We start from the raw sequence: 16,451 nt of genomic DNA on the forward strand, positions 1-16,451 counted from the left end.
GCTGTACTTTGTGATTCTGAATGAAAACTGCCATCATGAAAAATATTTTTTGTATTACTACAACACTGCACATATTGAAAATGGATGGTGTGTGTCAACAGAATTTTACAGAAATTATATATATATATAGTTATATTTGTTTATACATTTGTGTTGAGTTTGCTATAGCGCACTCCCTTCAAAGTCATACTTTCACAGACTTCTGCTTTATTTCAGCTCAGTTTAATTAAGTTGTATTTTTCACCTCAGGATCATGTGCAGCAGTCATAGAATGAATATTTATCACAGGTGTGTTTAGAAGGCAGCCTTTTCCCGTGTCGATGACCACGTTTAGCGACTTGCACGACAACTTCTCGACTCTGAAATCAAATACCTTCAATTTTTAAAAAAGAGCCGTTTAATGGAGCACCAACGAGGCTCATTACAAAAAAAAGGCCATACCGCATTAATGTTCAAGGATTTGACCTCTTTGAACAGCATCATATGTTAATAAGGGGATGTTTACGGGGGCTTTTCGGGGTGTTCCCTCCCCTTTTTGATGAATTCCAGCAGCAAGGTCTTACCTTTGAAAAAATAACAAACCTTCCATTTATTGGAATTGCATGATTCCTTGGCACTGTCTGCAGGGACCTGGCTTTTGCCAACACTCTATGCTGTACATGCAAATCATCAGACTGCTAATCCTGTCTGTTCGTGCACTAGTTAAACACATCCTCCACACATGAGTAAATGTGAACACTTTGTTGCAGTTGAACGTCATAGTGGAGCAGCACAGTTGTTTATCCGAGCAGAAGACAGAATCTCATTTCAAAACAACCATGTCAGTGAGACGCAATCATTAAACTATCATCATCACAGGTGGAAATCTTACATAACGAAGAACAGAACATCAGTGCTTCTCTTTTGCTATTAAAGTTTTAGTCCTCGTGATCTTTTTGTGGATAAAGTCGTTGCAGTGAACAGTCTTTCTGCTGCAGTCGAGTGCATTTGAAACACTGCAGTGGTTGCTGCACACACTCTGCTTTCTCCAGTTACTTCTCCTGCCACATGAAGGTTTAATTAACAACAGCTTCATTATTGTTATGATGCCATCATGCCATCATTGAGGAGCTATTTCAGCTTTCAAAATGATTGATTATTGAATTTTTGATAACAACCACATAAAACAGTTTATTTTGCCAGCTGGAGAAGAACAAATATCAAAATAAAACTGTATAGACTAAAGACTTAAGTTTCAGTAGATGTTAAAACTGTCATATATCACACAGTGTTTTACTGATTTGTTATACATTCTCTTTTTGTTGCTGCTTGCAGTTATAATAGTGTGTTTATAATCCACCAATGAAGCATAGTTATACTACCAATGAATGCTATTTAAGGAGTCTTAAAGTAAATTAAGTTGATTTCGTTTAAGAGAAGTGCTTAGTTTAGACAGCAGCATTTGATACAATTGTGGCACCAACTTCTTTCTGAGTTAAAGATTATCAGATGCCACATCTCTTATGTAAGCCTCTCAAACAGTTATGCCTCTTTCCAGAAAGCACTCGCAGATGATCGTATGGCTTAACTCTAACTGTTTCTGAGTGATGTCCACTTAAGGTAACCCCACAATCAAATCTCTTTTTCAGATAATAGCACTGGCTCCTAGAAGTTTCACTGAGTTCTGCTGTCATTACATCATATAATTATATAATTTGTGGATTTTATGTAGTTTCAAATGTAATGTAACATTTGCATAAATATAAGTGTTGAATCTATTCTTGAGGTGTTATCATTAGTACAGAAAGGTCAAATCAAGCTCTGGCTGCAGAGAGATTTTTCGTGACCACCATAGTTTCCTACATGCTTGAAAGCGGAGGCTAATCCGCATGTTGAATTCTTGGCAACTAGAAGGCACTAAGCTAAAAGGTTATCATTATAAAATGGAAATTGGGGAAGTACTGTAAACACAATATACTGCACAGTAAGGACTCAGTATCATGGTGAAGTGTGGAACTGACCCACCGCAGTTGCTATTAATCTTTTAAAGTGCTGCTACTTTTAATTCTACACCTCTGCTATTAGGACGGAATACAGCTTTGAAATGATCCTCTTTCATTTTGACTTGGTCACATGTGGTAGATGCATTGTTGTCGGCCTCTGCAGACAGGGCAGGGCTGCTACCTCGCAGTGGCAACCTGTATTTGACCTAAAACTGCTCTGTGATGCCAACTCAACCAGCCTGACAGCAATGCACCATTTGACAAACACATGAATTGAACACACTCAAACTTAAGAACACCAGCAGGTTTTTATCGTCTTTATTCACACTGTCCTGTAGATCAAAGCTCTACAAGCCACACTGATCATTGACTCAGCAATAACATAAGAGATCCAATGTCTCAGAACACTTTTTGTTTGATTGAACGCATCAAAATTGCTTGGGACACTTCAAGAGGACATTGAGAACAACTGCAAACAGCTGCAGCTGTCACTATCAAACATGATTTGAAGAGGCAGCTCTGTAAACCCCTTACTGACAGGAAGGAGGCATGAGGATTACAATGTCATATTCTGGAGCATTTTAGCATCTGAGAGTAACAGCTGTCAGACACAGATAGGTCATTTTACTGTTTCACACAGCTTTGATTTCCTGTAGATACTCTTTTCACCCAAAATGCATGAAATATACACCAAACTAAACCTTCTATCAAAGTGCCTGCCCTCTCTGCAGCAAGGTTGTTGTGGAGATCGTTACTTTGCAGCAGGACTTGTGTTTGATTCTCCTTGGGTTTCTGTGTCCTTCTGCTTATGCTGTTTTTCATCGCAATTCCAAAGACCTATAAGTGAGGTGGGTTTGATAAAATTCTCATAGAGCATTCATGAAAAATGAAAACACAGTGACATGCTGTTGTGTTGCAGTTAAAAGCCAAGCTTGGTTACTGTAGTTGGAATGTTAATTAGATGCATTTGCTAATTTGCACAAGTAAAGCGGACGGACAGAAAGCCTTGTGATGTTGTAAAAGCAATACAGGATAACTGACAGATATTTAATGATGTCAATCATACATGATCAGAATGTAAACGGACTAGTTAAACATTCCCAATTACAAAGAGAAACATTCCTGAAAGAATCAAACACAGACAAACAGAAACAGCTACAGGAAATAGGGATAATTGGGATACCATAAGTGTACCATCCCCCAAAGGCAGTTATACTGGGTGGTCACTGAATTTTACCCTCATATACTGAATCTCCAACGGAACTGATTCTCTTGCCTTCAGAAACCATAGTAACCAGGGACTGTACAGGGTACTTCAAGTGAAATACTGCTATTGCATGGTCTTAAAATGTAGCGTTACATGAGAGACTCGGAGTAAGGCTCAAAATGTCGACGTACTGTGAGTGGAAGGAGGAATCTGGTTCTGTTGATGTATCAACATGTCCCCAGGCTTACAATATAGTAAGTTAACAGAGGAATTCTGTTTCCTAGTGACACTGACTCCACTTTAAACAACTCGGTTATCATGTAGGTGTCACTTAACGGTCTTATAGTGTTTGTGCATATGAACCCTGGTTAAAAAATAATGTTTACTGTTCAAGCAGCACAATGTTGCAGAGCATAATTAATCTTTTTGTCACACTTTCAGCCATTGAGGCTTTCTTTGCACAAATGACTGCGTCTATAAGTCAAATCTCTCAGCAACAGTTGAGATAGAGCCCTCATAATTTATTCATAAATGCACTGCGGGGGCTTCCGAGGACAGTTCCACCGGCTACATGTTTCCATATCGGTTTTTGCAGGATGTTAATGCAAATTAAATTTTTTCATGACTCATTACTCATTTCTAATTTACTCATTAAACCTTCTTATTCCATTTTTTGTCTTTCTGAGATAATGTAATACGTTGTTACAGCACCACTTAGCCATAATTAAAAAATCATTAATCATATTTGATTTAGAAATATGGACTCTGTCATACATTTGAATTGGCATCATCTAAAAGAGACCATATGTAATGTGATTTGGTCCAAAACCCATCATTGCATCATTATTGTACAAAAGAGTATAGCATTTGGCATGGCTGATATGCAGATGTGTCCAGAATAATACTCAGAAACTGAATTCTCCCTGGCAAAAATTTGGATTTTAAACAAAAGTAATAATCCAAAGTGTTGTCTCTCAATGCATTTGGTTACAATCAAAGTTAAAAGGTTTCATCGAGCGGTATGAGTCCCACCTTGTTGTTCTAATATCGCTAAAAGTATTGACTTTGCCACGTCTTGTTTGGGAGACTTTCACCACATCTGGCTGGAAGAACACTTCAGAGTTCAACTGTTACACACATAATCCAGGTTGACTTTTTGTAATAAAGCAGTCTTTCTCTGGAATGATGTCGAGGACATCTTTATTAAGATCGGCCGAACACACGAAATTGAATTTTAGGGATTTAATTGTGTTATGGAAGGGATGAATTTTTTTCAGCAGTTCAAATAAACATGAACAAACAGATCCTGTTAAAGGGTCTGTGCACCACTTATTTCTTTCATACATCTATCTCCTCATTAAAACGGTTCCATTTATTTATTGCTTTAATCTGTGTTGCTCCCCAACCAAACTGGTTAAGATTAGGATCAGATTTATTGTTATGTAGATACAGGGAAATACACAAAATTACTCCTCCGCATTTAACCCATCCAGGTTGGCACTGGTTGAACACGCACATGCCCATGCCCATGGTCACACACTCATGGAAACAGATGCCATACACTGGAGCGGTGGGCAGCCATTCGCAGCGGCCAGGGAGCATGGGGGTGCGGTGTCTTGCCTTGCTCAAGGGCACCTCGGCCGTGGCAAGGAGGTGGACTGCCTCCATTCACCAATCTTTGAGCAGTGAGAGTGGGAATCGACCCACCAACCTTCCAGTTATTGGATGACCCACTCTAACCCACTGAGCCTGAGTTTTAGTTTATTGTACAGATTCCTCATTCAAAGAATCTGCGTCATGCAGCACAAAATCCTTGGATGTTCTCGTTTACATTCCTCACACACTCTTACTGACACCTCAGGGGCAAACAAAATAAAAGCAGTCTGAACATAACATGTGTCCGAACATCTTTCATGTTAAGTGAACATGTATCATTTAAAATTATAAACCCTGACAGACGTGGTAAACATGCACTGGCAGAGTATAATCACTAAAGCAGAGGGCAGATTTGATCAAAACTGGATAAATTAGCATGCAGATAAAGAAAGACATTAGAAATGTGAGGTTTGTAGCCAGGATGAGTTACCAAACTCAGCTAAATGTTGTATTGATCTGAAGAACAGTGCGTGGCACTTACATACCACAGATGAACTAATTCCCACTTGTATGCATCCAGCTTGACAGTGTTAGAATAGAATTAAAAGTGTTTCTCCGTACTCAGCAGGTTTTACGATTGCGCACAATAATTGAAGGCTGTGTTTTCAAAGAGCTTTTCCTGTCTGTTTTCCAAGGAAACACAGTCTATAATGAAGAGTATAAATCTCAAGAGTCAACAAGCCTTACAAATAAAAGCGTTTGAAATGGAAATGAGCATAAATTATTACACTTTAAGGAGACTTGCCTGCAAGACTTCCTTTGCCTCTAAACCACACACATGGATTTTAGAAATGCACCTCCCCTATTATTTTGGATGATTTAAAATGTAAAGCACAATGAGAAATGTTAGTTTTGAGAGGATAAATAAAATAAAAATAAATAAATCTGAACAAATAAAAACCAACGCTGAGAAATCAAAGGTTACTTGCCGTCATTGTTCCTCCAGATCCAGGTCTGTTGTACCTTTCCACAATGCTTTTTGCTTTTGGGGTAACGGCTGACATTTCACAGGCAGACACAGCCAATTTATTATTTTATCCTGATGCTGCTCAGCTGACCTAGTGGGTGGCATTCTGCAACAGTCCCAGTACCTTTATAATGCTGCTACACTGCATGTCCTCAGCTTAGGCCAGCTGACCGACACCTCCTTTCCTCTGTGGTTCACTTAGCAGTTGCACTATGCAGACATTTGAGACATATTTAATATATATTTTCACAGCTATGAATTGCACAAGTTTCAGAAGTCATGTAAAAGTTCATTAACTCACCTAAGTAGTGAGTACAGCTGAACTTGGTTCAAAACATGATTATTATCTGAGGCAAGTGAGAGAAGGAGAAAAAAATGGCCGTGACTTGTGCTTTTGGTTTGGGTGAGTGTACAGTGGCTTATACGTTTCAACAGATGGACCCATTGCATCAGGCAAGCATGTAGTTTCTGACAAACACACAAAAAATTAATTGAAATGAACATGAACCCTGTATTGTTGATGCGGAAATCCAGATGATCATTGCAGATGTGCTGTGCCAGCAAAAACATGAGCAGCTTACACTAAATAAAGAGTGAGTGAAACATCTGGAATTGATTGCATCTGTGTACATGACTATTTTACAACAGACAAGATCTAAATTACAATCATGAGCAAACATAACCCGTTTGCATCTGTTATCTATCAGTCCTTTTATTCTTATATAAATATGTATTGAACCTCTCATTCAACCACGTACAGGGTATGATGGAGAAAGTGCATAAACCATGGGACGCTGACATAAACAACAGCTGAAATAAGGAGAAAAAGTGTTCAAACACTGAATCTGTCATTCACATGAGGCATCTGCTGATGTGCACCATACCTCACAAAGAGGAGTACTCAGGAGACACATGATCTGGATCTGCAAGAAGTCTGAAAGAGTAAAGAACTGTTTCATCTGGCATCACACCAGAGCTGACAAAGTTCCTGTACAAAAAGTGGAAATAACTAAAAGGTTGTCTTTAGGAAAACCTTTGCAGGATTTCTCTTTCAGAATACAGACTACAACAGCATAGAATTTCACATAAAGGCTTTGGGAGGAACATTGTGAGCAGTAGCATTTTATAACAGTAGAACAAAGTTCAACACCTTTAACTTACCGATGACGGATGGAGCAGTCGTCTTGCATTTCGAGGCTGGGTCTGATTGAGAAATCCAGAAAATCTGAGTGTTACAGTTAGAATTATAAAGAGGAAACTCATTATTCACAGATCGAATCCAAACAGAATGACATTTACTGAAATTACACAAATGGTGGACACATAAAATTACCTTAAGGAGGTATAAGGACGGCAGGACTTTACTCTGGTGTAATGGTTAGCACTGTCGCCTCACAGCAAGTTCCTGGTTCAAATCCTGGCTGTGGCCTTTCTGAGTGGCGTTTGCATGTTCTCCCTGTGCAGGCGTGGGTTCCCTAAATTGACCTTGAGTGTGAGTGTACATCGTTGTTTGTGTCTGTGAGGCCCTCGTCCTGTGGCAGATAGGCTCCTCTCGAACATAAACTGGACTAAACGAGTATAGACAATGAATGGACTGAGGTCTACCTACCTACCTACCTACCTACCTACCCACTCATCCATAGTTGGTTAGAGCAGTACCATGACACCATCCAGTTTTGGACAATATCAGGAGGTGAGTAGAATTTGGTGCATCCCTGTTTAAAATGTAGGACTATGTATTTGTGGGCTCCTCTTTTAAATTGAATTTAACTCTCAACATGAAAAGAGCTTAAGTTGAAAGCTTCATGTGCCAGCTGGATAGCTCAGGTTTTTGTTTGTGGAGAGGATGCTCCACATCAGATAAAAAGCCTTCTGTAACTACCCTTCCTTGGCACCACTGAGTTCAGCGAGTGCCACTGGGCGTAATCACCTCCCCCCACCCTCAGCTTGAAATGTAAGAGGGACTGACATTCTGCTGAAGAGGCTGTGTGGTGCCAGATAAGACTGCCTGTGTTCTCCTCCTCACTGATTGTGCACTGAAGAAGCCTTTGACTAAATCAATTATAGCAGAATGTGGTGAGGGATGTTTCAGTGTTTCCCATGGATTCTCTGATTCGCACTCTGACACGAGTAATGGGACGATGGCGGGCTGTACAACATGTCACACAAAACTACAAATAGTGATGTGTCATAAACATATCATACAACCCAATAGCCGAGTGGTTAGAGTGCATACTGCATGAGTGCAGATGTAAGAAGTGCCCGTTGACTTATTATTTTTAATTAGAAAAAAATCTTTGCCAAAGTTCGACATCATACGAGTAAGCAATTTTGCTCAAATCAGAGGCTCGTATCTAAAGTTCAGCATTACTAATGAATTTCTGTTGCTGTGCAAAGATGCTCATTTGCCTGAGAGAAGCCCTTGTACAAATGTAATGCTTACTGAATAAAACCATTCTCAAGAAAGTGAACTCTCAAAAAATAATGCAACAACCCTGGCTTGATGCATGGTTGTCATGCACACATGTGACACACACACTTTTTCATGTGCATCTGCAGTGATCTTTTCTTGCAAAAAAAAAATCAGTCAAACTCACAAACATTGGTGAATGTGTCTCAAACTCTGAGAAGTACCTTTTCTCAAGGGATTTTTCTCACATGCATTTGCCCCAAGCAAACAAGCAAAGAAGCAGCTGTCCAAATACACTGAATATTGTTTATGTTTGGGTTGTGGACATTATAACCATCACTAACTCCATACGTGCATTCTCGTAGACCATATGATTTCTCATTGGAACGCGCCCGAGGTAAAATATGTATTGACTTGAATACATACTGTAAGTTTAGAAGAGGATAGAATATTTCTTTCTTTGTGTAGCAATTAATTCTACCTGTCAAATCTACCCATTCCTTCAAGGGACATATCCTATGGGACAACGTTTCTCCATTTTTTACCAGATCTTATATGCTTCAGTAGTCTATTGTTGTAGCTGGGGCCTTTCTGTGTGGAGTTTTCCACATGTATGCAACACACACGTGGATTCTCCATGAATACTCTGGCTTCCTCCCACCACCCAAAAACATGCATGTTAGGTTAATTGGTGACTCTAAATTGACCCAAGGAGTGTGTGTGAGCGTGGCTGGTTGTTCGTCTCATTTGTCTCTGTGTGGCTCTGTGATAAACTGGATAAACCTCTCGACCAATCTCCCCTGCGACCGTGAATTGGATTGGACGGGTATACAAACTGGATGGATGGATGATCTATTGTTCCTTAGCTGTTTTTGTAGCCTTCCTTTATGTCCTTGTCCATCAATAATTACTCCCACACTCTCACACCTTTCCTTCTTTCTCTGCGTTCTTATACTTTTCTGCAGGTAACAAGTTCTCATACTGCCACGCCTGCCTGCTGGTTGCTGGTGTCTGGGGCTACGCTGGAGTGTTTGCTGTAGGTCCACTGTCTGGCTGGGGAGCGTATGGGGCTGAGCCCTATGGAACAGCATGCTGCATCAACTGGCATGCTCCCAGCCAAAGTTCTGCAGCCATGAGCTACATCATCTGCCTCTTCTTCTTCTGCTACATTATACCATGCACTGTCATTTTTCTGTCCTACACGTTCATCCTGTTAACTGTGCGAGGCTCTCGCCAGGCCGTGCAGCAGCATATGTCCCCACAAAACAAGATCACCAACGCACATGCACTTATTGTGAAGGTAAATACAAAGGCTTACTTTGCAAGATTACTTAATTTGTATTAGTCACCAAATTATGTCATGCTTACATGAAGTGTTGTTATGTTGCTTTTCAGCTTTCTGTGGCAGTTTGCATCGGTTTCCTGACAGCATGGAGTCCATATGCTATAGTTTCCATGTGGGCAGCGTTTGGTAACCCAGCAAATGTACCACCCATGGCTTTTGCTTTGGCAGCTATATTTGCCAAGTCCTCCACCCTTTACAACCCTATTGTCTATTTGGTCTTCAAGCCCAATTTCCGCAAATCGCTGTGTCGGGATGTGGCCCAGTGTAGAAGCACATTCTGCGGATGTGTGTGTCAGCACAGCTCGGCACAGAAGGGATCTTGCAGGCAATCACATCACAATGAAGAGTGCAACTCTACAAGGTTGTCCAATGGGCTGCCCGAGAACCACAGGACCTGCAGACATTGTCCTTGCCCTGAAACAGTCCCCGGTGCCAGGGAAAACTTTACAGATTACAGTCCTCAGCAGACTGCCAGGATATTGACGGGATCTCTGCACAGTGAGGTAGCAGTCAGTCAGCTCTCGAATGAGCTACAGAGTGACTTCCTGTAGAGGAAAAGAAAGACAGCTAAAGACTATAAAAGGCTGGGTAAAATGAAGGAAGCAGAAAACGTGGAAAGAATGATGGATGAAAGAGACTTATAGTCACTTAGGGAAAGCTCATCATCAAACTAAATGTAATGAAAAACAAGAAGGCAAACATATAAAAATACACGGACACATATGGAGATTAAAACTTGTTTAATGCCTCAAAAATGTGACACTGCCAAAAAAAAGAGAAAGAAAGAATAAACCAGAAGAAGATAACTACCATATAGTTAAAAGCCAATACAGGAGAATAAGCGAGCCAAACAGCCCACAGATGTGTACATTAATATTCCATCAGGTCAAATGAATAAGCATTAGTAACTATCACTCTGAACAATCAACATCAAGCAAACAAGACTGCAAAGTCACAATGCAAATCAGTTTACGCTGGATTCAGAGGGAGGAACTGATACTGAAACTACTACTTCTCCCTGAACTGAAATCTTATTTGTTTTCATTTTAGTGTTTCTCACAAATACTGTACTTATTTATGCATGCCTCAAACTGAAGGACCACAGGGTTGCTGTTGTCATCTAACAGGAAATAAATACTGTGTCCTTCTTGCTAAAGATGAACAAAGCCTTCAAATCTCCAGTTAATCTACCTACAGTGTGCTGAACTCTATATTCAACTTTATAAACAAAGGAGATGAAAAAGAAAAGCAAAGAGCAGAAGATCTAACTTAGTAAGCCCTCTGTTACCTCTGTAAAAATGGACAGTTTGCCCAGAGGGTAGTATTGATCCTATTTGTTAAAGCTATGCCAATTTTGTCGATGTCTATTTTGTCTAATCACCCCAGGGAAGATATGAGTGTGCAGAATCTCCTATAAAGTAACCCTCAATAAGCACTATTCCCTCCCAATATACTTTATATGGAGACTCTGTTTGGTTGGGTCCGGATGGTCAGTTTTACAGTTTCTGAAGACCAAGATGTATAATAAGTAACAAATTAATTTGATGCCTCACGCTGATATCTTTTACAAATGATTTAATCTGCTATTCTGATATGAAATGAAGGCAAAAATGTAAAACTTATGCACTTTTATGATTAGATGCTGATGAGATAAGTGACTGTCTTTCGGCCACGGCACAAACTGTGCAAAAATTAGATTTGAAAAAAATTGACAAAAACAACTATATAAAGAGGAGGTTGGGCTCATGTATTGGTCTCTTCCTTTTTCCAGGATGTGTCTAGCCTGCCAGCTGTCTTCTAAAGATATTGCTTCTTTGGATTTTCTCTGACAGAATATTTTGTGTTTACATTAGCTAATGCAGCAACATCTTTCTGAAACAAAAAATAAGTTAAATAAATGAATGCATGGCATACGAATAGAGAAGCCCTCAGATGATCAAGCGGTTGGGAACAAGTCAGTACAGGAAGGTTTGGAAATTGATTTAGCTTTCTTTGATTTTGACTGTTAAAAGTCAAGCCTTCACCTTTCATTGGACTGTTTAAAGTGATGGTTGTGCCCCTAAATTACAGCAATTAACCTGGATCATGTATGATTACTGTCAATAATTAGGTCAAGTCCTACAAAAGCCAGGCCCAAAATTGCAACCAATCAGAGAGATCCTTTGATCAGAGCTTCTTTGATCAAGCAAGTTCTTTTGTTGTGTGTATGAAAAGAGTGTTAAAAAACACGTGTTGTATTTATACTGTGTGTGAGTGTATTTTTCTAATGTGCCTCTGTGAGAGTGTGCTTTCATGGGCAGGAGTACAAGAGTTCATTTGCTGAGAAAAGCTAACTGTGTCTCAGCAAACTAGTTTGGCTGTGATACACAAGCAAATAAAAACAAGAAAAGAGAACATAAATGGGCACATTTAACATGTTCGTATTTCCATGTCATTATTACAAAATGGGGAAAAAAAGAAACGTGTTAAGTCTATGCATCAATATAGACCACTTGCCTTCGGTGCTCCTCTTATCTGCTGTTCAATATAAGAGTTTGCAACGTGAGTGACAGAAGGCTTCGCCTCAGCACCCAACAACATTGCTCCAATAAAATGCCCACAGAGCGCAACTGAACTGCATTGTTTGCCCAAAAAGCAGTTTTGTACTTTTCCCACTTGCTGGGGTTGTCAAATGGAGGTGCAAAACGACATGCCATGTGCAAGATGAATTAGATCTGCCTGACTGCATGTTGCAGTTGACTGGCATGACTTTCATGATTCCTTCAGTTAGACAGCAGCTCTGTTCAGTTTCCACAAATTACCTGACTAGAAAATCGGTTCCCATTTGGTGTTCCTATTTTCAGATGGCATGAAAATTATTTACCTGAGGTCATACAAAACAACCAGGTCACCAATTGGGGTGTGTTTTGATGCTTGCCTCACTCCTCAAATTACTGCTCTCGCCTTGCAAGCGACTTCTATAAGAACATCGAACAAAATTACCATCACCAGCTAAACTAATACTGCACTTGGGCATTTCACATGACACTCAACCCTAGGGTTAGATGCCTGTTAGCGCAGGGCTTACGTCTCTGTCAATGATGGATTTAAGCCCTGCTCTGACAGACATTAATTCTTCATTAAGAACAAATGCCCCTTGTTCATCTTAGTAAGGAGTGTCAGCTAGTACATTTTTTCGTCTGGCTTACTTTTGCCATTATGTATCCAACTACACACTCAGTTGGCAAATCAAATACTGTGTGTCTAAGTGCACGTTACTGGTGACCTAAAAGGTTAATTTCTACCTCTTTAAAATCAAGATGGAGGATAAAGACTACTTCTGCCATGATTTTCCAGTCTGTCTCACAGCATTATAAATTGCTGTAAGTTCAGTCTGCAAATGCGTGAATTTAATTTTATTTCACAATTGTTTTTGATATCCTGAGCCAATGTTTTCTATTAACACAGCAACACAGTGTTCTCTAACAGCAGTATGGTTAACAGAAGGGAAAAATCCTGATGAATCACTAGATTTTTTAGTAAACAAGACGTGGTTTAAATATGGTATCATCACAGTCGTACTTTATGTGTGGGTGCATAACTTGTCAACCCTTCTTGGCACGGGACATATTAGGTACATTCAACATGGCACAGTCTTTCTTTATGTAACAACCCACCACAGATGCACCTCTTTGCAGTCTGGATTGCGATGCTGTCGCCTTTGTGAACACACAGTTGCTTCATCCCCTGAATGTGGGGTATCCCCAGGCAAATTTTTCTCTTAACAATCCCTAAATCTGGAGGTGTTATAGTCATTCATAAATTCTTAATGTTTTTCCATGAAAAAAATAATAACAGACAAAAGATAAAAAGCAATGAGCATCTGTAGTCTAATCAAATCAAACAAGTTTTATACTTTGAGCATTCTCATAACCTCAGCCCAGACTTGTGCAGCTCAAGTGAATCCTTTAACACTCGAACTGTGAGATGAAATGAAGGAAGCCTCAGGCTGTCTGTAGCCTGAGTTTATTTCAGCTGACACGTGTAGCTGCATGTGAAAGCCTTACTGCTGTAAAAAGAAGGACCGTTTGCAAAGACAAACAGGCTTTTCCACAGACATACACAGCTCTTATCAGGATGTTGGAGACAGCACTGTCATCTTTAACTTTTCAGCTACAGTGTGTATCCGACAACTACAAATACATGGGTGTACAGGGTAGCAGCTTATTACTGAATCTTGCTCTGTAACCTCCAGAATGAAACGAAAAGGGATAAGTAGCCTACATGCTGTGTAAAGCATGTTATGGTGCTTATTTCCTATGGAAACAAAATGATTGTACTTACTCTTCTGATGTCTCCAGGCAAGTGTTGATTTTATGTTGACTGGAGCAGTTGGAAAGACAGGAAACAGGTGTCAAAACTGTAGGATCAGTGAAACGCAAGGAGAATTTTCTGCTTGTCATGTTGCAACCAAAGGTTACGGTCACCTTTACACTCGCTGTCAAAGCCAAAAAGCTGTTTTGGACATACTTTTCTACCAATATGCAGATTACCATGAAAAGAATATACATATCAAAGACTTGGCTTCAGGTCCTGTGCTGGAAAGGCTTTGTTTGGCCCAGCAATGTGAGCAAAGATGGATGAACAAACCAGGAAACATAACTGTGAAAATCTGCTTCTGATGTCTCTTTTTTCTACTGCATTCTACTCAAATAATAAATCCTGCAAGTACCTAGGTGCATAACTGTATCACTAGCCGTTTCCATCTGGGTCATCTACACTGGCTTTACGCATTAAAAAAAATATCTTGTATATAATATATATGCCTGCATGTATGTAAATATTATTTGTTTGTACAGATGCCAAATGTAATTCATATATCAATTATAAATATCAGCCAAAATGTATAAAAAGGATGGAGAAACCCATTGCAGTGTCTTGAAACAGGGGATGAAGGGTTTTATATTTCATGTTTTTTCAGCTTCTGGCAGGTCGCATTCCAGGTGTTTTCAAAAATGTTTCCTGTTATGAAGTTTAAGTGCAAAGTAGCTGCCGGCTCTGTGAAGTCCCTCACAGCAGCTGGAGTCTATTTTTCTGGAGCTCTTTAAGGTTGCCACGAAACAGCTAATGCAGTGCTATTTGCCTCTGCATATGTACTTGTTTCTTTACAAAAAGAAGCCCAGAAAAGGCCAGAAAAGCTGACGCCATCAAACTAATGCAAAATTAGTCTAAATATGCCACAGAGCACAGGGTGACTTCTTTTTTCCTCATGACCCCTCATCAAAATTTGATTAGGGGTCATGAAATCAAAATTTCATGAGGGGTACTAACTTAATAAGTTCATGGTCAAACCAACGGACCGTTTTAACTCCATCTCCATAAGGTGACTCTTTCTTCCTCCCAATTAATCCTAAGAATGTATTTGTTGCTCCATTTGGTTTGGGATATGGAAGCATTTATTGTTAAAAAATATTCCAGAAGCATTACGCTTGCTTAGTGGAGCAGTTTACTGCAAGCTAGCTTAATTATAGAGAAATGAAAGTGTTGATAAAAGAAGTTGTGCTCGTGAAACACCTCAAGCTCAATGCAATTATCATAAAGTCTAACATAGAGAAATCATCTGCTGTTAAGGGCACTAAAATTAATCATATTAGTACCTTTGTTAAAGTTATTCTTCTTTACTCGGAATCGTATCTGTCAAGATGCAGGCGGAAAACATGACAAAGTCTTTTATTAAAGACTTCCTCTAAGCATACTATAGGTCTATATATATATACACACACAAGTCTAATGTAAGTAAAGTGAAATGAGATGAGGAAGATGCAGCTAGAATCTGAAAATTTGGGCAACAAAGTCTTTCTATGAATCCCTTTTTTTGGTCTTCTGGTAAGCAAATCCTTTTTCCTCAGGAGATTGTTTGCTTTGGAGTGCCCTACAGTATGCTGGCATATGTGAACACAAATGGTCACGTATACACACCTCCCACGTATGGCAGACCTTCTCCCCCAGTTTTTGAGACACAAACAAGGCTGAATGTGATGTGGTGTACATATATGTATGTTTGTACATGGAAAAGTTACGTCTATCTATATAGGTTTTAAAAAATATATGTTATAACATTATAATTATTAAATTATTGATTGTTGTCAGTGAAGTTTCAGATGCACTGTGAAAATGTTTACATATTTTTTTTTGTTCAAAAGAATATAAAGGATTGTATAAAAAGTGGTAAATTCATCTACCGAAGGGCATATCATTTGTTCTGGAGTAAAATGGAATGGTAAATAAATATTATCTGGGATTCAATTAATGAGTATGTCATTAATAAAAAAATAAATAAAAAAAAGATACTGCAGGCAACAAACCCATTATTAAGTGATCAATAGGTTTTGATTTCTGATGAGAACATGAAAGCAAAACCATCCTCTTGGACTATATGCTTCTCCATTATTATACACAATTTGATGAACAACGCTGCCTAATTAAGATAATTTACTTTTATTTATTCCTCTCTTACTCTCCAGTATTTGCTTCAGACATTTATCCATCAGCTTCTGTCCACGGCAGGATGTCAAGTATGTAACTCTTAGTGAGCTATAAGAGTTTCACATTATCCACTTGTTGAAAGGTGGCCAGAGAATTATGTGCTGCTAAGATTGATGCTTAATCAGAAACAGCAGAAATGCAAATATTGATCCCTGGGCACATTATGAATCCAACTTGGTTTTCCTCCAAATGAACAAAGGAATAGATTAATTTAATTTAATCAGTTAAATCTAAAAAAAGAATCTACTAAATTTCCAGAATATTAGAAGGCAAAACCAGAGTTCTTGTATAGAGCTATAATAATCTTGTTGACCACTCAGTGTCTTGTCCAAGGGGAGGTGTCCTGTGAACTGGAGCCT

The 16,451-nt window shown here is 39.2% G+C and overlaps 1 protein-coding gene across 1 annotated transcript in view; it reads left to right on the forward strand.

Moving 5' to 3' along the window:
- opn7b (opsin 7, group member b) overlaps window positions 1-15,837 on the forward strand; it is an 80,181-nt gene extending 64,344 nt beyond the window's left edge. Inside the window, exons 5-6 of the mRNA XM_072367834.1 lie at window positions 9,188-9,522; window positions 9,618-15,837. Of these exons, the coding sequence (XP_072223935.1) occupies window positions 9,188-9,522; window positions 9,618-10,118 (836 nt within the window). The 3' untranslated portion in view covers window positions 10,119-15,837. The remainder of the gene's footprint in view (window positions 1-9,187; window positions 9,523-9,617) is intronic.
- The last annotated feature ends 614 nt before the right edge of the window (window positions 15,838-16,451 follow it).

This window comes from Leuresthes tenuis, unplaced genomic scaffold, assembly GCF_036924035.1.
Source record: "Leuresthes tenuis unplaced genomic scaffold, fLeuTen1.0.hap1 SCAF_16, whole genome shotgun sequence".
Taxonomy (NCBI): domain Eukaryota; kingdom Metazoa; phylum Chordata; class Actinopteri; order Atheriniformes; family Atherinopsidae; genus Leuresthes; species Leuresthes tenuis.